Raw genomic sequence first — 21217 nt, forward strand, 5'->3', positions numbered from 1 at the left:
AACTCTAGAGATCTGTTAAAATGCAGATTGTTTATGGCTTTACTACAGTCACAGTGCAGTAAATTTGCTAGATTGGGTACTGGTAGAAATGGAAGGTAAAAACAGCTAATTGCTCCCAGTATGTAAAACAACTAATTAAAATTAGCTTCACGGTCTCTACACTACACGTCAGTCACAGTTGGGATGGAATTACACACACACATCCCAGACCATATCTCCATCAGAAAAAAGGTTCCAAAAATCCAACAAAAATGAACTTTGAGAAGCACAAAATCATTAGGGCTAGAGGAAGCTGTCAATATAACTCCAAGGTACAGTTGCCTGGGTTTTGGTTTTTTTTTTTGGTTGGTTTTTTTTTTTTTTTTTTTTTTTTTTATAAACTTCTGGAAATAGACACCATCATGGATGAATAGAAGGAAACAAAGAAAAAACATGGAGGAATATCTGGGGGGACAAAAAAATAAAATCTACAAGACAGCACAATGTGCTACATTGCAAAATGGCTTTCCACAGTAGTTACACAGCCTGAGAGTCAGGAGGTCTGAACAATGTGTAAGGGAATGTCCTGTGCAGAACCACCCCACCACCTACCTTCAAGAAAACCAAAACAATTATTAAAGGCCTCCTAAACTACACATTAGCTCATTCTTCAGAACATTTTAATTACCACCAAACATACATACACAGAATCTTATTAGAGTTATAAATGCAGGAACAGACTTCGGTGCTTATGAAGATAATAGAGTAACCATTGCACAAAATAAGCACAATTATTTTTTCAAACAGATTTTTATAGCCACTTCTCATCCTTGTCCACAATCACATTCAAATCGGACAAAATAAATGCAAAGGCAATTTCAAGGAGATAGGGAGCTACAATGGAAATATTTCCACTAACAGAGGCATTATGATTCTGGTCCTGAGTCTGCACAAGTCATACTAATGTATGAATCACAAACCGATGATAATTTCCACAGACGTGGGTTTGGTCCTGTAGCATCCCATTTCCATTGCAAGCTACCAGTAATCTTCACCAGAGATATTCCAGTTTTCAACACCTGAATATTTGATATGTCAAAAGCAAAAAAGACTTTTTTTTTTTTTGTCTGCAACAAGGTGATTTACCATTTGGATTTTCCAAGTGACAGAACAAATCATCTTAAATCCAGGCCTTGCAGCAACAGGCAAGAAAAAGCCAACTTATGGTATCTTTACAGTCGCCAAATCTACATTTCTCCCAAAATTAAACGAGAGAAAACATCCTGGCATGGCATTAAGCTGACATGCATGTTCCAGGACACTCTCCACAAAATACGCATGCAACTTTTCACAAAATCTTGTTTCTTTAGTTTTCCAGATGAGTGGAAAGCAGGTTTAACCAGAAATCTGAAATTTGCATTTGCATCATAGAAATACAGCTCAAATAAATTACAACGTAGATGATTTTGTAGGCATTACTGAAGTTGATTTTATTAAGTCTGCTGTTTACCTACCAAGTAACACTGAGATCTGGTTGTATACTACACAAAGCCTTTAACAAGAGGGTTGTTGGTTTTTTTTCCTGCTAAACAAACACTGGTGAAACATCTCTAAATTAGCACACGCTAGACTAAAGGCAGCCTGGTGCTCTGATGGCCAAGTCATAAAGCTGTCCTGCTAACAAAACTGAAATCTCACTCAAATTGGTAGAAGCTACCGTGTCAGCCTCGCTACACACTGGATCAGCCTTCACAGATTCTACATTTCAAACATTAATATTTCATAAGTATTCAGAAAAAAAAAAACATTTAACAAATACTTACAGGCAGTAGACAAACACACAACAACTGTATATCATTGGCAGTTCATCCAACAGCTACAAAAAGCAGAGACATCAAAACATGAACACTACTTTTAACTCACACTTATGTAAGTTAATTAAGTAGAGATAAGTCTTAAGAAAACAGGATTTTTTAAGTCATTTGGATATGCACCTTCTTGACTGTACTTTGGTACGCAGCAGTGTCAAGTCCTATTCAACTACTGAAAGCTTGCTGCATTAATAAGCTTATTAGTCTGAATCTTTTGTATATTACGTTTCATAAAAAGCCCACGGCTTCAAAGAATCATGCCATTTTTGCTGTTCAAACCTCTTGAAACATTTATAAGAACTAGTTTTGTAAAGTCATATTGAATAATACCACCCCATTTACAGCCTGCTCCATACAGCCAGTTGCATTTTCTTATTTCTGTACAAACTTCACAAAGAAACTGAAATAATTTTTTTCCATAACAAAAAATAGAACTGTAGCCCATTAGGAAGTACCTTGAGACGTGTCTGCATTTTTACTTTCTCATTTTGGAAATTTCTTACATTGTTTTAATTCAGAGACAGTTTTTTTGGTCTGTTTGTTTGTTGTGGGGTTCTTGGTCCTTGTCATTCTCCCCACCCCGAAATTATGACTGCTATATAATGGTTTATTATCGTAAATAACTTTTATACTTTGAGAGAAGACTTGTGTTTTACAGCTAAAACAGTAATTTCTCCAGGAACTTGCCACTTTAATGGAGATTGAATTAAAATAGTAATCACAAGAGAGGTGATTTCTCAAGGACAGGTACACTGAAAATTGCCATTTATCATTAGAGGGCAAAAAAATCATCATAGCATCATTTTCTTCTAAAACATTACAAAGAACATTAACAAACTTCTGTTCAGAAATATAGTTAAACTTACCTCCTTTTATGAAGGACTGAAAATCATCAAAATGCAAAAGCATACAAATGGATCAATGCAGATCCACTGCCTCTGATTTCTAATATCTTAAGCAAATGTTAATAGTTAGGATCTTAGAGCTGTTACACCGGGACTGAGTCTTTCCTAAGGAAAACAAGAATTGGATGCAAACAAGATTTCGATCTTTTTCCATCGTCACTCTCAAAGTTGTTCATGGCCATTCCTGTACAGGAACTACCTTCCTACTACTGATACAGGGTACTTTACAAGTTCACAATCATGTTTTTCTGAATAACGGGATGCATTAAGAGCAATACCAGCTTACACAAACCCTTTTATAAAGCCAGCCTGATTCTGCTTCGTTTGGGAGAATTTTTCTAACTGCACATGCAAAAACTTTCTTTCAGTTTTGAAATTTCATCTTGGGGAAAAAAAAAAAAAAGAAGTGATCTAGTTCTTTATAGAAGGGGAGAGATGTATTATCCTGAGTGTGAACTATTAACTTTTCGTGGTTTTGGCCACAGAAACTTCAGGAAATGTTTCACAATACTGCTAAACAGATCTACTGACTAGCTGCCACCGAAAGGGCAGGTTTTGCTTCTTCACCCACACTCCCACTGCTTCTCTCGAGTGAGGCAGTTGTGCTCGTCTGACCCACAGTGAGCCAGCTCCAACAGCTGAGCCAGCACACAACGAACCTTGCAGAAAAAGGTTTAAATCCCTGAATCCATGTACTATAGGGTCAGGAACTGCAACAGGTAGCGCAAAGAAATTATCAGGAACATAGATGGCAGCTGAAGCTAACAGGCGTGTTAGGTGGCACCTTGCCATCACATTAGTTTATCTTTGCTGTGATGCCTTAGAGAGGAAAAAATAGAAGCAATAGCCAAATTCAGCTTTATACTAATAGTTACGATTCATAAGTTCAGTGATATGCTTTACCAAGTCCAAGAGGAGTTCGCTGCAGGAATAATTCATGCAGGTCTAAGAGCATGAGCCATGTAAGGCCTCATAAAAGAAAAAGGGATGGAAAAGAATAGGAAATACAATATAGCAAAATTTTCCAATTTAGACAGGTGATTACACTCAAGTTCATGTGCTGGCAGCATTTCAGGGACATAACGGTAACATCAAAGAGCCTCTCAAAAGATCCTAGTTAGAATTTGCTTGCAGAAGACAATGGCTTCTGTATCCAGAGGAATTAATGCTTCCAGAAATACTGTCAACAGCATGCCTGAACATGTCTCAACAGTGAAGAAACATGGATAGAAGAAAACTCGGTGACCTGATTTCGCTGGTTAAATAAGCATTTTGGATTTTCGAGGAATGCACAATCAAGCAGATTCCCATAAAAATAAGAGAAAGAGAGAGGTGATCACTTCAGAAGTATTCTAAAAAACTGCTTTCAGGAACAGAAGCTTTCACTTTTCTCTTAATATTAAGCAATATGAGTTAACCATTTACAGTATTAAGAAACAAATGTAAAAAAATCAACATCTCTTGAACGGCTGACTCATAACAAGAGATAAAGTGAACAAGAAAAGATTATTTACTGGTTGAAATGTTTCCTCTATGGTGATTCCTGAGCTAGCAGTCAGACTAATTATGGGCCACTTGCGGATTTCACTTGGCTGCCAAAATAATAAATGTACTTTCTCTGCCTCACACGAAGCCTTTCACACCAGTTGGGAAGAAGATGCTCCCCTCTCCTCCGCTTCTGCCCACCCTTTACTTACCACACTTCACAGGCCCCTTCGTTGTTCTGATGCAACACCAGAACTATATGGTAAGTAGCATCAAAGTGACTTGAATTAAAATAGCCTTTGCACACACACAGAAAAAAAAAAAGACAAAAATCAAAAAAATCCAACACATAAGAACGTGTTGTTTTAAGTCTTGATCATTGTAATGTTCTGGGTTTCAGGGTGGCCTTGCTCACCTCTGCATCAGCACAAGAAAGGGAATTTGAAACACTGGCAGGGTTGGGAACAAGCAGCGGAGGGAAGAGAGATGAAAAGGTGGAAATTCAAGGCGGTTTCACCATGGAAGAGAATACATGTAAATCACACATCAATTTGGGAGGGAATGGTGAAATGGATCTAGAAACCACCCTCTTCATGCCCAGAAAAGCCCCTAATATTCTCACATGGTGGCAATAGTGTGCTCCATGGAGGCTGACAGTCTCCAGCACACTCCAGAGATATAAAAAAAGCATTACAGAGGCAAACATCAATACAGATTGTAGTTTAGATCAAGTTCAAGACACCTAGCTTTTGGTGTCCACACATGCCATGTTTCAGGTTCCATTATGATCAGCAGAAATCCAGGACTTAATTTAGTTGCCAAGGCATAGGCGCCTAATGCCATCTGAGATGCTCAGTCATCTCCAGTACACCCACCCCCAAGACTGGCAGATGTGATGGGGGTCTAAGAGACCTGCACCTTAGTGGGATGGCAGCTGGAGGCCAGACAGAACCCCCACAGGGTCTGAAGTGACACTAAACACCTGTATTCAGACAAATGAATATTACTCAAGTTAAGACTGCCAACGGAGTTGGGAGGACGACTCAGCCCAGCTGACTGACTCTCTAAACTCCACTGACTTAACTGGATTTCCACCGACTACGGTGGGAGCGCAGACTGCCAGCACACACTTTTCAATGTAGGTTTCTTAATTTCGAACTGAATACCATTTCACCCTGACTCTGATTCACAGATGAATTTCCTTAATCTTCTCAGATCTAAAACAGGACAAGAGGACAAGACTCCTTGCGTCCCTTTAGAAAATGGGAAATACCAGAACCAAATCCTCATGCACAGTGATTTATTGCAGAATCATAGAATGGTTTAGGTTGGAAAGGACCTTGAAGATCATCGAGTTCCAACCCCCATGCCATGGGCAGGGACACCTCCCACTAGAACAGGTTGTCCAGCCGGGCCTTGAACACCTCCAGGTATGGGGCCTCAACAACCTCTCTGGGCAACCTGTTCCAGTGCCTCACCACCCTCAGTGTGAAAAACTTCTTCCTAATGTTCAATCTGCCCTCTTCCAGTTTAAAGCCATTCCCCCTCGTCCTAGCACTACATGCCCGAGTAAAAAGTCCTTCCCCAGCTCTCCTGTGGGCCCCCTTTAGGTACTGGAAGGTACAATAGGTACAGTAAGATCTCCCCGGAGCTCTCTTTTCTCCAGGCTGAACAGCCCCAACTCTTTCAGCCTCTCCTCATAGGAGAGGTGCTCCAGCCCTCGGATCATCCTCGTGGCCCTCCTCTGGACACGCTGGAATGCCTTCTACTACAGAATAAGAGAGAGAGGGGAAGACTCAACTAGTGCTACTTAGGAGATACCGACTTCAGTATTAATGCTACAGGTAGATCTAGAAATAGAAAATATAATAGAAAACATTAAGATAAAAAAAGGATACAATAAATAACTCTAGTCTATACTGCTTGCTATTAAGGCAAAGCTGTAGGAATTTTAAAAGAACAACTCAAGTAAAAAGACAGTACGATTTCCCAAAGGATAGTGTCTTCTACCAACGTAAGCAACTGATAATAGCTCTTATTTTTTAGATGCAAGTATACATTCCTGTATATCTATTGGTGGAAAACGTCTAATGAAACAAGACCTGCCCTACTCTTTTGTTGGACAATGATACTTGAGGTAGATTAAGTCGTGTTATACGAGTCTCATCTAGTCAAGAAATGGCAATAGGACTATATAGTGAGATACATACATAAAATGTTCACAGCTACTTATCAATACTCACCTGCATTTCATACTTCAGGGTCATGTGGAAGCACCAAGATCCCAATCCCACAGCTGAAAACAAATCAAAACTATGGTTAACATAAAAGTCTACATGTACAACTTTCAGGTACATTAACTTAAGTGCATGAACTTTACTGGGAAAAAAAAAATAGAACATCAACATCCCATTTCATGGACAAAACCCCAGTTTTCCACAGCCTTCTACTTTACACTTTAGTCACCAGTAATGTCCTTGAATTTATGTTTTTTTCAGGGATTGGGTGTCCTCTTTCTCTCCTCTGAATACTGTCTCCTACGAACTGCTGTAATCTCAATGAGGAAAGGAGTGGAGGGAAGCCAGAAATGAACACATTATCGTTCTATTTCTCTTCTTTTTTTTTTTTTTTAATTTTAAGTACATCAAGATTTATCTGTCTCAATCCTTCTATAACACAAAGCATCATTCAACTGCTAGTACCTCCTGAAAGCCTGTGATATTTCTGCATGTTGTCCAGTTTTAAAAGGTAAATTTTACAAGGAGCTTTTTTCCAGCTCTAGAAGCAGAAATCAACTGCTACTAGAACTCAAAACTAGAAATTCAGAGCAAACAAACAAAACCCATGCAATATGGATTCATTTTATGAAACTAGAACACCATTTCCAAGCCTTTTTTTGGAAGCCCATCCTTCTACATAATGCTTTTTATTTATTTGAAATTTTTATACTCTGAATTTACCTCTGAAATTTATTTATGAGATATATTCTTTGCCTATACACAGCTTTTTCAGTTAGACAAGGACAATGTGTCTCGGAAGCTAGATTCTACTGTTTAGAGCAAAAACTGGTGGAGTATTTAATGTATCATTCATTACTTTGAAATGTTACCAGTTAAACACTCTCATTAAGCACCAGCTCATTTTTGTTGTGCAGGAATAAGTACATTAATGCGATGTCTTGTCTTCAAGAAATTACGTTTTTACTTCAGATTCTAGTTTTAGAGAAAGCCAAGTAATTTGCACTCGAGCCTCGATCCCTGGGTAGTGCTGCCGTGCTTTGCTGTAAGAGCATCACCTTTTCTACACAAAACAGCCAGATTTCAACGATGCATAAACAGCCCTCTATCTAAAAAATTGTGCATTTTGTAAAGGATTCCCAAGACAGTTAATAGACATGTCTGGAGATGTTTCTTTCGATGCTATTAGAGTGGAATTGTGATTATCACACATACTCAATGAAATGAAATACCTAAGCATGTAACTCTACTGAAACATAAAACTGTAATAGAGCCACATTTAAAAACGTATTGCCAAATACTTTAATGTCATTAATTCTCTGGGAAAATTAAGCATGGCTGTCTACCGGAACATAAACAATCATATGCAATTCTTTAAGTTCTGATTAAATTGTTTTGCTTCTGAAAAATCTTTCCAAACAATAAGCAACAACTGTTTTTCACCTTCATTTAGATTTTAATGAGAAATTCTCATAGCCATTTTTCTATGTACACAGAATATATTGCAACTACTGCTCATCCTGAAGAAAAAACACATTAAGATCATCGTTAAAACAGTACCATCCATTATCCTGGCTGTCACAGTGATTTCAGTATCTTCATGATAGAAGCTCTTACAATTTGTAACAAGTGTAATTTTCAAATATGGGCAAAATCATTGCATAAGAAACGTCAACTGATTTTAAATTAATTTAATTTAAATTGTTGGGGTGGGTTGTTTTTTTTTTTTTGTTAATGTTATCAGGATTAATAAATCTCAACAATCAGCTACTGAACTCCTCCCCTTCCTCCTATACAATTAGGAGCAGTTATTTCTAGATTACTTTTCCTTTCCAGCCTTTGCAAAAATCAAGAATGCTGCAGATATTAGTGTTTCAGGTCATTAATCCCATTACTACAATTAATTTCTAAAAATAATAAACAAACCTCTTGCTTCTGTGTAACAATCACACTTAGAGTTTCTTTAATAATCAAAGTTTACTATGCATTGGAGAACAATGCTTTAGCTGTATTGTGTAGCAATAAAATAGTTATCTGAAAAAAGGAAATTTACAGGAAAACATCATATTGTCCCTACTAAAATAAAAACCTCTGCTGCAAACGGCTACAACGCTGCTTGCTGCAGTCTTGATGGAGCTCGTGAACATGGTCCAGTCTGTTTGGTATTTAAGTTATTTTAATTAATATTAGAAATTATATGCCTAGATTATTTATCAGAAGACACTCTCCCTCTCAAGACTGCACAGACATTTCCTCAAACACAATTCTGGGAACTATGCACAGTAGCATCATTTTGAAGAGGTGGTTTAGATGAAGGCTAAAGAATGAAACACGATTCTTTACATATTCCATATTCTCTGCTTATTGCAGAGGCTTAACTTAAACAGGTATGTTTTACACTGCAGAGGAATAGCTTAAAAATGTTTTGCAACTTGACATTGAATGAGCTAAGAAACAAGTTTCTGGTTTGCTACCTTTGGCATATGTTATAGGTTAACACAGAACTGTGCAAAAAGCTTCATGAATCTGTTCAAAAAGGAGGAAGAAGGAAACTGCATTAAGAGATGATGAACTGAACTGTAGCAGCTGAAGCATAGTTACATTCTGCTCCACTAATGTCGCTATATAACTGGTAATCTGGCAGAAAGGAACTAATACCTAATACTGTGCTTACAGGGCCAAGAGCTGTGCTGGTCAGAGCGGCTGTCTCATGGCTCAGTGCAGGGTTAGTGTTCAGTGCCAAAAACATGCAAAGTAAAAAGAGGCAACACCTATCACAGGCTAATGATGGCAAGGAAATCTTTATTTCCTTTGCTAAGCCCAGAGCACACCACCTCTGTCACACTTAAAAGTATAACTTGTAAATTTACAAGGGGTTTAACACGTATTTGTCCCCAGTAAATAGCGGTTTAATACTTAAGCTCAAATGTCTTCACATGTAGCTTCTACCTGCAGCTCTACTGGAATGCAGATATCTTTGGATATACTTCTCATTGCATAACTTCAGGATCAAGACATTTCACACAAAAAAAAACATCACTGCAATGAGACATTCTACCAGCTTCGTACTTTTCAAAATACGAGTGAACACAATCACTGCAATTAGACCAATTTTCAATAGAAGCAACTTTCCCATACAGCCATTGACAAACTGAGCAATAGATTTGCTCCTTATTTTGTAAGCAGAGGTTACCGTTTTCATTTTAGGTGTCTCCTTTTGCAAAGGAGCTTAACTGACTAAAAGCTGCATATGGGTCGGGAAGTTTTAACATCGCTGGAAGCAATACCATTTCACCTCTAACTACTGCAACTCCCTTTTCATAGGTACTACAAGTCACTCAGCTTTTTTACATCAACGAAACTCTCAAGTAACAGGGGTTATACATAAATTATGTATTAAGCACTGAATACACATTAAGTCACAACATTATGAGATCAGAATAGCACTTAAAGAGACTGGAAATGCAAAGTCAGGTTAGCTGCTATTTGCAAACTAACATGGTCTTTTTTGTCACGCAGCGAACGCAATGTGTGGTTACTGCCAGTTGATAAAGGAGTTGTGTTAGTGACTGTGTAAATGTAATGCATCAGCAAACTCTACTTCATACACAGTTATTTCATTGTGCTTCAACACTGTCAAAGACTTCAAGACAATAATGCTAGAAATAATCATGCTAGAAATAATCTGACATTATACATGAGATGCAGCTCCGTATATGAACCATATAAATTCTCGGCTTTTCAACCCTACAGGGACACAAATAGCCCCTACAAGTTTTTCAGTAATTTTAGGAGGAATCAGAAGTATCACATAATCAGTGATAATTCATTTTGATATAAGACTATCCATCAGCATTCAAAATTCTTATCATAAACCTCAAGCCTTTATAGAAAAAGTAGTTTATCAGGATTTCATAGATATGGTTGAATTTAAACTGTCTGGGCACTGTATGAAAGTGGTCTAGGGGGAGGCGTCCCTGCCTATGGCAGGGGGGTGGAACTAGATGATTTTCAAGGTCCCTTCCAACCTAAACCATTCTATATAATTCTATGAAAACATAGAACAGGAAAAGGATGCTCCAGATGCAAACACCTTTATTTAGGTATCTACACATGAACTAGGCGTCAAAACTTGCATGAAAGAGAATGGCACTATAAAGAGTAATTCAGCTGGCCAAATATAAGGGGATATTTTAGGATGAGCTAAATGATTCTCTAAGCTTAACTGACTGCAGTGGGAGACAGACCCCTCTGCACAGGTAGACACAAGTTTAGGTGTTTGAATCTGGAGCTGAATTCCAGCTATGGTTTCTTACAATGACAGAACTGACCTAAAGATAAACAACAACATACTGCACCAAAAACAGTCAAAGAATGAAACAAGATGAAAAAGTAGCATTAAATGAACAATTTTTATTGAATTATTTTGTTTTGTAATGGTTTCCCTCCACAGGGTAAGAGGCAGGAGAGACCTTGGTTACTCCAAGGGTCCAGCTCTACAAGTGAACTCGAGCATGGCTGGGACTGTTCCCAGACACTATAATGGAACCGTCTGTGCTAGGGAATTGTTGGAACAGTCTGCGGCGTGAATCTGGCCTGTTCCACCTCACCCTTTCCCCGAGCAGCTCCCAGGCACAGCCTGGCAGCCGGAAGAGTCCAGGGCCCATGCCCAGCAGGGTATTTGTATGCGGTCACCTTGTTTTGGAGGCTAAGATGAACAGACACGGGTTGTTCCACACTGCTTGGCTTCAGCACTCAGGAATGTTCGTGAGCACGTTTGATTTACTAACAACAACATGGCCTAAGCACCTTCTCTACGGCTGATAGGTAAGAACAAGGGAATTAACTTCGACTGAAGGGCTTCTAACAACTATTTTCACAGACACAGAGTTTCACTGGAAATGTAGTAAGTTGTTTACAAGTTCCTATGACTATGTCTAACCTAGAAAACGTTTCACATCCTTTTTTTCCTTCACTTTGGCACAGCTTGAATGACTGAGCCCTATTAAACAGCCAAAGATATACAAAACATCCTTCCAAATTTCAAGTAAAGCATCTAATAAAGTATATAACTCCATTGACTGCTTTTTCTTATCATCTTAGGTTCAAAACAGTTACAGTCTTTTTTGAATATATATATACACATATAATGTTTTTTAAATTGAGACCCTTCTAGAATATGAACCATTTGGGAATCATAGTTTCCCAGGATACCTGAGGAAATGAGATATGGTAGAATCTCATACAATACCACAGCATCATAGGAACCATCCAAAACCAACTGCTTATTCTTCAAGGCAGTGACAGTCTGATGATCTGTCCACCTACATCATGAGATGCAACATGCTAAAGTAATTGCTTAAGATTATTCTTCATAATTTATAGTTGATTAAATAGTTCTCTAAAGCTTAAAAATCATATCCAGCTCTACTGAGTTCATTGACAACGTGCCCTTTGAGCTGAAAGGCAGCAGAAATAAGGGCTAAGAACAGTGTGCTGTATCAAAAAACTTGCTGAAAAGCACAACTCGGTCTTGGCACCAGTATGAACAAGAAGTTTATATGAACAGTTATTTAGAAATCCCCCTTCTTGTCCTGCCAGCTTTAGATCTTAGCATGTATGTGAAATAAACATTCCCTAATTCAAAATGCATTTGGTTCAAAGAGGAAATAAATGTCAACAAAAGAAATTGGGGGATACACAGTGAAGCACTGAACATGGCATGGTAAAACACAAAGGAACTGACAATCAGCTAAATGTCTGGAAGCATCCAAAAGAAACAGCTGATTTGGATCAAAATAACGTCTAGAAACAACACTTCTTATGTTCTCAAATGCTAACAGCTTTAATTTTGATGTCCGCTTTGACAGCTGTCTTTTAACATCTTGTAAAATCTCACTAATGATTCGAAGTTGTTAAAACCTAACTAAATTGCCCTCCCTTCCACCCCCATCTTCATAATAGAATTGTTGAAGAGTTTCTACTTTAACAAAAGAACCCTTAGATACTACTAGCAAGTCAGAAGCTCTGCTGTGTGGTCTTTAATGAAGCATGGTGTCTGAAGAGAAATCAGAAGTTTGTATTAAATTCACTATCCCTTTACAGATTAAGTCTATACTTGTTTGTTACAAATTAGAGTGAAATGTGTTATTAAATAAAATTACTGTAAGGGAAAGAATTCTCTCTGGCACTTGCTTACAAAAAGACATTTCTGTACACTTACTCTAGCTCCACTTCAGTATGCTTCTCATTCAGTCATGTGCACAGAAAGAATGCCCGTGTTCCTGGCACATTTCAACTATATTTAAAATTCTGTTTATCATTTGCCGCTTTTATTCTGTAGTAGAACAAATGTTAAAAGGTTTGTGCTTCCAAACCATCCTGTTGCTGGTTTTGACTGAGAAACTATAAAGCCTTCTATATTCCTTTACATCTTTCAACTGCTGTAAAACAGTTCAGTATTACGAATACTGAAGCAGAGACAAAACAGAAGAGAAACATTTTTGGGAGTGACCTTTAATGTTAGGTTCCAACATATGAGATAAAAATCAAGCCATGCAAGCATTTATCACTTCAGACAGGAGTCAAAGGCATCTCAGTCCCAGATGAGCAGAGGCCAGCTGGAACTCAGGGCTGCCCTCCAGCACTGCTGTCAAATACACAGGCTGAGCTCCCCTTCATGAACACCAAGAACAGGATAAAACTGAAGTCCATGGTATTCATTGTGACCAAAGGCAGACACATTTTACAAAAAAAAAAAAAAAAAAAAAAAGAAAAAGAAAAAGAAAATAAAAGTTAAACAGTGTATGAGAAATGCCCACTCCAGTCTTGGTGGGACGGTGACATTCTAGGCACATAGTGGCACACTTCGTCCATCGTGAAGTGTCACTGGCAGAGGAAGCCACAACTTACAGTGAAGACTGAGTCTCAAACAGTTTTACTTTTGTTTGTTTGTTTGTTTAGAAAGAATGGCAGTATAGGCTACTTTGATTCAAGAACATGCCAAGAGTCAACTTCAGCAAATGCTTACGCACGGTTTCTTTCCCTGTCTTTTTAAAAGGAAAGCCCAACCTTCAAGGAATTCTTTCTGCTAAACTTTTATACTGAGACAAAAATGAGCAATTACTCAAAAACCATAAAAAGCCTACAAATGGCTATTTGGAAAGTGTTCAGATAACATCCAAAGCTGTACATTCATCCAGCTCTGGAGTCTCCAACATAAGAAGGACATGGACCTGCTGGAGAGGGTCCAGAGGAGAGCCATGAGGATGATCCGAGGGCTGGAGCACCTCTCCTATGAGGAGAGGCTGAAAGAGTTGGGGCTGTTCAGCCTGGAGAAGACAAGGCCCCCAGGAGATCTTATTATGGCCTTCCAGTACCTAAAGAGGGCCTACAGGAGAGCTGGGGAAGGACTTTTTACTGGGGCATGTATTAATAGGACGAGGGGGAATGGCTTTAAACTGGAAGAGGGCAGGTTCAGATTGAACATTAGGAAGAAGTTTTTCACTGTGAGGGTGGTGAGGCACTGGAACAGGTTGCCCAGAGAGGTTGTTGAGGCCCCATCCCTGGAGGTGTACAAGGCCAGGCTGGACATGGCCTTGGGCAACCTGGTCTAGTGGGAGGTGTCCCTGCCTATGGCAGGGGGGTTGGAACTCGATGATCTTCAAGGTCCTTTCCAACCTAAACTATTCTATGATTGTTGCTGCTTATCTTTCACACATATGAGCGAGCAAAGCTGCCGTAACTGAAAAATCATGAAGTTGTACCTAGTATATGTTACAGTTTAATTGGCATCAAGAAGACATTTAGCACAGAGATATGTGGTTATCAACAGTGTTTGTCTAAATACATAAGTATGCCAATCTTAAAAGTAACATTTAAAATAAACCAATCTCTTACCACTAAGACGACTGGGAAATACAGCCTCCACAGAGATAGGAGCTATAGCAAACAAAAATCCTGGGAAACACAGAAATTCTGTGAAACCTACTTTGAGACCCAACTGCCAAATCTGAACCATCTTCAAACATCTTCTTTTCTAATGAGGAACATGACGTCTAGTTACATAATTAATGTTTTAAAGGTAGTTGGTTCTTTTCAGGATTTTGTTATGTTAGAAAAAACAGACTGCCCTGAAGTTCACTGATGCACCAATGTCACATTGTTCTTCCACGCTTGCAAAATTTCCCAGGTACGATGGCACTTAGGTTGTTGAGTAATAAATGCCAAAGAGGAACTGAAAACAAATTCATACTCATCAAGAATGTTTTTCCAGTTCCTTCAAGATCTTTGCCATTTCTTGTATTACTGTTCCATACAAATCTCAGAAAAATATTAATATAGTGTGAAACTGTTTGGAGGTAGGACACACAAGACGTTGTGTGTCTTGTGTAAATCATCATAAATGGATACAGTACTTAAATCATCGTAAACAGATACTGAGCAGGACCTAAAGCCACAGAAGGATCAATTCAAAACCTCAAAGTTATTTAGTGAATTCTAACTTCACATCCTTCCAACATATACCAATTTTCTGTAAACATTAACAAGTATAACAAATTGAGTTTTATGTTTCATACACACAGTATTTGGATTTAACTACTTGGATATTGTTCATTGCACATCTGAACTCCCTTTATAATGAAAGAGCAAATCAAGTTTTACACATACCTGTAAGACACAAATATGCAGCTAAATACCGCTTTTCAAGGCCATCTTTATAGGTCTGAATCGCACCATAGATTGGAGGTAGAATGAAAATCAGGTTACTCACTGTGTTCCCTGTAGGACAGAAATGAAAAGCAGAGATTTAGAATTGGGTACTACGCATTAAACAAAGCTGCATGCACTCATTAAAGACAGCTTCAACAGTTTTCATCCAGAAAGCTACACCTTTTTGGACACTGTCTTCTGCTTTCACACAAAGCTAAATTTTGGTACAACAGAGTTAACGACTTGAAGGCTGAGGATATTTTAACTCTTTTGTTCTTTTCCACACGTTTGGATAGTAGTAAAATACTGATTTAACTGGAAAGTTTGGCTTCGATTGTGCTTACTTTCTTGGCAGGAGGCAGAAAAATAGGGTTACCTTGATTGCACAGCTCACGAATTAAAACCCAATTCCTTAAGGAGATATAAGCCCCAAATAGTTCAAGCCTGGTATTTTAAAAGAGTTGTTTGTTTGTTTTTTCTTTTCTTAAAGCTATTCTTGGAACTCTCTCCTCCACGCTCCCTTCAGATACTTTAAGGTCATGGAGTGACTCGTTTCCAAATGAAACCAGTTCAGTGTTTAATATTAGTGTGCTAGTCATGGCGCACACACGGAACAAACCAGATGTGACCCGCGATACAGCATCGCAAGACCAAAGACTGTTAAGAGGCTATGATAAAGAACAGCAAAAAGTTGGAAGCCACTACTGATCAGCATGACAGGCAACTGTCAAAGCTTATCAAGACCCTGACCTTCAACAAGACACCACCGCTCTCCACCCCTCCTGCTCAAGCTGGGATACAACATGAAGAAATGACACATGTTGCAGAAATCAGAGAAAGCAAGAACAAGCCAAGATCCCAGCTCTCACAGAATGGTCAGGGTTGGAAGGGACTTCTGGAGATCATCTAGTCCAACCCCCTGCCAGAGCAGGGGCACCTAGAGCTAGCTGTTGCACAGGACAGCATCCAGGTGGGTTTGGAATGGCTCCAGAGTAGGAGGCTCCACCACCTCTCTGGGCAGCCTGTGCCAGTGCTCTGCCGCCCTCACAGGAAAGAAGTTCCTCCTCGCGTTTAGATGGAACTTCCTATGTTAGAGTTTGTGCCCGTTCCCTCTTGTCCCGTCACTGGGCACCACTGAAAAAAGACTGTTCCCATTCCCCCGGAACCCTCCTTGAAGTACTGATAAGCATTGATAAGATCCCCCCTCAGTCTTCTCTTCTCCAGACTAAAAAGCCCCAAGTCCCTCAGCCTTTCCTCATCAGAAAGATGCTACAATCCTCTCATCATCTTTGTAGTCCTTTGCTGGACCCTCTCCAGCAGTTCCCCGTCCTTCTTGAACAGGGGAGCGCAGAACTGGGCACAATACTCCAAGTGCGGCCTCACCAGGTCAGAGCAGAGCGGGAGGATGACCTCCCTCAATCTGCTGGCCACAGTCTTCTTGATGCACCCAAAGGCATGACGAATCTTCCAGCACTGGGGAAGATGAAGGAAGCTTTCTTTTTTTTTTGTCTTTAAGACTACTCTCCCAATCCAATTTAGATGATTTTTTTTTTAAACTGTCCTGGCCTATGCAAAAGTACAATTAAATATTGAGAAGTTTAAGCAAAGCATAAGGAAATGGTACATTTCTCAGCAGAAGGGATGCAGATTCAGCTTTTTAGCCTAACCACAAATCATAATTTTGAGAATAAAAGTTATGTTATGGGAACAAAATGACATGCAATTTGGGAAAAAGTGCAAATCTATTTAAAAAGCAGAACGTTGCTTACATAAATTAAACTGCACACTTTCACACGCCAACAGTTAAATATATATAAAACTGAAACTCATTTCCAAATATCTCAATGAAAAGTACAATGTGTGAGGCTATGGAGAGGCCCAAAAAAAACCCTGTATCTGGCTTTTTTATTCAGCTGAAAATCTCAGAAGAGTTTCACTTTCCAAAACAAAGAGCAAGAGTGAGCAGGCCATGTCTGAATCACTCCCCTAATTCAAGCACCTATTTTTCACGCTCAGCGGTGCTTACACTAAGTCGAAGACTTTTTGGCCTTTCATAGGGCCCTGCCAGCGAGGAGGCTGGGAGTGCACAAGAAGCTGGGAGAGGACTCAGCCAGGACAGATGACCCAAACTGGCCAAAGGGATATTCCATACCATGTGATGTCATGCTCAGCATATAAGGCTGGGAGGAGTAGGCCGGGGGGTGGCAGGCGGCCGCTGCTTAGGGACCAGCAGGGCATCAGTCAATGGGTAGTGAGCAATTGCACCGTATGTCACTTGTTTTGTATCTTTTTTTTTAAATCATTATTATTATTTCCCTTCCTTTTCTGTCCTATTGAACTGTCTTTATCTCAACCCACGAGTTTTACCTTTTTTCGGATTCTCTCCTCCATCCCACTGGGGGACATGTGGTGTTTAGCTGCCTGACGGGTTAAAACACAACAACAGGTTTACTGGAAATTCCAAACCAAACTGAAACAACCTTTTTTCCGAACACATGAAGCAGAAGTGCACCTTATTAACGAGTTAGCTCTTCTAAATTCTCACAAAGTAGATCCAAATCTCAGTTTGAGACAGTCTTCTTGACCAGATAAAAATCACATCCGATATTTATCAGACCTTCTTTAAATCACTTCCTTATTGATTTAACATCACCTGCTGCACAACCATGAATTTCACCAAGTTATAACAAGCAAAACAGGGATGTGCCAGAGATCTTACTCTTCTAGTCAACTTTGTAGTAAGTTCCTCCATGAAAAGAAACCCAGCTGAAATCAAAACAGCTCTGCAAAGACATACAAGTTTATACCAATATAAAAGGCCTTTTTCATTCCTAAATTCTTTGGGGAATCATTAACCTTTTACCACATTCCCACAGTGTTGCAACGGGCAATGATTCACTTTCAGTGGAGAGCAAGTTTGGAAGAAATCCACTAAAACTCAATATTGTGTGGTACACTGACCATTACCGCGTCCTCCCACAAATCATGCAAAGACGTCATCCAGCCTCAAGAAGCAGAGTAAAGGCTACGGAGTGTGGAGAGCGAATCTTCTGCTTTCTAAAGCAGTTCTCAACTACAGCCATTTTCAAGAGAAGTTATTAGACATTATATAAATATCACTGCTTAAGGTCACTTTGTTATGAAACTGTCAAAAACCTGGCAAATATTCAAATATGGAAATGCCGAACAAAAGAAATACAATGATGTTTATGAGCAACTGAGAAGGCATGTGACTTTAGAATAGGGTTGCAGTAGGATAACAAGCTTCAGATGGATGTAAGAATGCAGAAGATTCTTCTGTAGGAAAGCAAAGGTTTCAACACTTCCTGTAAAGCTATAATTATGTTAAATTCTTGAAAATTTATGAGCGTTTAATCTAGGACCAGCTTGCCGAGAGAGGAAATACCATAGACCTAATCTAGCTGTAAATTCCTGCCACTCCTCTGCACTTTTTGGCCCATATTATTCAGAACATTTATAGCACGGATTAGGCAAGTCTATTTGCAAAACATACTTATTGAAAGTTGTGCAAATTTTTTTTAAGAAGGGAAATGGGGGTGGGGGAACAATGAAGTCGTCTGGCATGCTGCTAGCAAAATTACTTCTTTCAAGAACAAAAACTACAAGGTCTCTTTCAAACCCGAGGTCCCTAGGAGCACGTATTTCATAAAAGTCTAGCTAGTCTTTACAGGATTATCCTCACATAGAATAGCTTATAAATTCATTAAAAGGGATTTTTACTAATTCTATCCAAAAACGGCAGTGGGATATGCAGAGAGATTAGCAAACAATACCAAGAAAGAAGAAAAAGGTGACCCAACTACAGTCCCATAACTCTAACAACAAAGTGAAACTAGTTTTGAAGGACATAGATATGGAAGTAGAAAATGGGAAAAAAGTTTAATTGCCAAGAAACCTAATCTTTTTCACCCTATTTTCTTTAACAAAAAAAAAAAGGGGGGGAAAAAAAAACTAATGCAGCAGACCTCTTGGGAAACCCAAAGATTGGAGAATATGCAACTAAGGAACAAGGTAGAAGGTATGCAAAATAATTAAAGAAGAGATTGCTGGTTATGCCCGTAAGAAATTCAGTATATCAGAAATTATATGAATGCATGTAGATGGACCTGGGCTTAACTGTGTACAGCATTCTTATATTTCAGTACTGGGATTCCTTGAATACTGGTCCAGGGAGAGCTCTAATTTTATTTTAGTGACCAAGCACTGCTTCTCAGCGTTTTATCTCCAGCATGTCTGACAACAGAAAGGAGGACTAGATTATCAGAGGAAGAAATGAATGAACTCGCAGACTGAAATGACAGGAAGGGTATTAAATATGAAGGCCAAGAACAAGCTTTTCAACACCAATATGAATCCTTATTCCAAACGTAGGATTAATCTATTTGAAGAGGCAGAGAAGTCAATTAAGATTGCAGGGTGACTGACCATAAGGCATCACTGAAAGGTAGGCATCAAACCCCCTAAATTTATTTCCAGTAGAGGCAGGGAAAATAGTAATATCTTCATGCAAGCCTGTAGTAGAATACACTGTTCTCTAGTTATCGATAAAAGAAAAGAGAAAGCAGATCAGGTGCAGAGATGCATCACTCAGATGGGAATGATGAATGGGAGCTTACAACATCAGAAGGGACAAAAATTGCCTAGTTCCCCTAGCCCAACAAAACAACAGCTGGATGGAATAAAACTGTGCTCTCTAAATACACCACGGGGAAATGCCAAGGATGAAAGGGAGCTATTTGAACTAAAGGATAATACTGACAAAAGAATAAATAGATATAAACTAACCCCAAATAAATGGGGGCTAGAAGTCAGAGGAAAGCCTCTCACAGAAGGGGAGACATTTACAACAGCTTCCCAATAGAAATGGGCAGCATGATGAACCTACCTGCTTTCGGGGTGAAGCTCAGTAAGCTTACATGATGCGGTGGCCTATCACAGTAGTAAAGCAGACTACATCCACAAAGATTACAGATGGTACTAGGTAAAGTGCTAAATTAATGTCTAATCATGGCAAATGCAGACTGCATGACTGACCTTACAAATTTTCATAAAAGTCTTTCAAGACTGTTTTAATGCAAACCATTGTTTCAAAATACTGTTTTATTCATTGAGACAATGCCATACAGTACCACAACAAAATCAAATTTATGCAAAACAACATTTCAACAGGCCTCTGTCTACAGGAAGGACAGCTGTATGAATGTTAAACCACATCTGCACCCTGTTCTACAAACACAACAGCAAAACCTGACAAGTCTTTTTTACGATGCATGTACATTCAGAGTCATCTTCAGGTCCTAAAAAATATGCATAGTATCATAAATGCACAAAGTTCTGTACAAAGACTAACCACCTCAGAGACAAAAAATATAAACTTAAAGAGGAAATAGTATTTACAGGCAAACATAGGCACAATATACTCCTTACTGGTATACAGACAGCTTAGTACCATTCAAGAGTACACAAATTTGAAGGATCTTGCTTTCAAAAGTTTCTGCTTCCCCAAATATGTAGTTAATTCTACATTAGAAAGTCATTTTTACAATAAATTTGGATGAGGAGTCAAAAGGATAAAACAAGTAAAGTATGTCAAGTTGTAACAGAACATGGTCATAAAGAAATAATACACAGGATGTAAAAAAACATCAGGAACACAACACTGGGAGTTAGACTAGAAGAGATGTTTTTTAGTGGGGGAGTAAAAGTGCTACTATAATGAAGAAGCAAAAATTATCATCTTCAGCTATTGACAAGGTGACCAATGTGTTTTACACAGTGTTGAGACCCTTTCTCCTGTGTTTGTCAAATGTTAAAATGCTCTTTCTCTGTCGAGCAAATGAAGACTTTTCACTCAATTTCTATTGACTCAATCAATAGAAATAAGTGTTACCCTCAGACAGCAAAGAAGAAAATTTTTGCAATTAAAACACTTGACTATATTTAAAACCTCATTTAAAATCAGGACTAACAAACATGACATTTGTTACAGGCTTTCAGCCTCTCCTTA

General features: G+C 38.8%; 1 protein-coding gene across 1 annotated transcript in view; it reads right to left on the bottom strand.

Annotated features, from left to right (window-relative positions):
• ACER3 (alkaline ceramidase 3) overlaps nucleotides 1-21217 on the bottom strand; it is a gene marked incomplete at its 5' end in the record, with an annotated part of 56143 nt that overhangs the window by 19033 nt on the left and 15893 nt on the right. The window contains 3 exons of the mRNA XM_082498760.1: nucleotides 1803-1855; nucleotides 6484-6536; nucleotides 15148-15258. Coding sequence (XP_082354886.1) covers nucleotides 1803-1855; nucleotides 6484-6536; nucleotides 15148-15258 — 217 coding nt within the window. The remainder of the gene's footprint in view (nucleotides 1-1802; nucleotides 1856-6483; nucleotides 6537-15147; nucleotides 15259-21217) is intronic.

This window comes from Vanellus vanellus, assembly GCF_965231255.1.
Source record: "Vanellus vanellus genome assembly, chromosome: 1".
NCBI lineage: Eukaryota > Metazoa > Chordata > Aves > Charadriiformes > Charadriidae > Vanellus > Vanellus vanellus.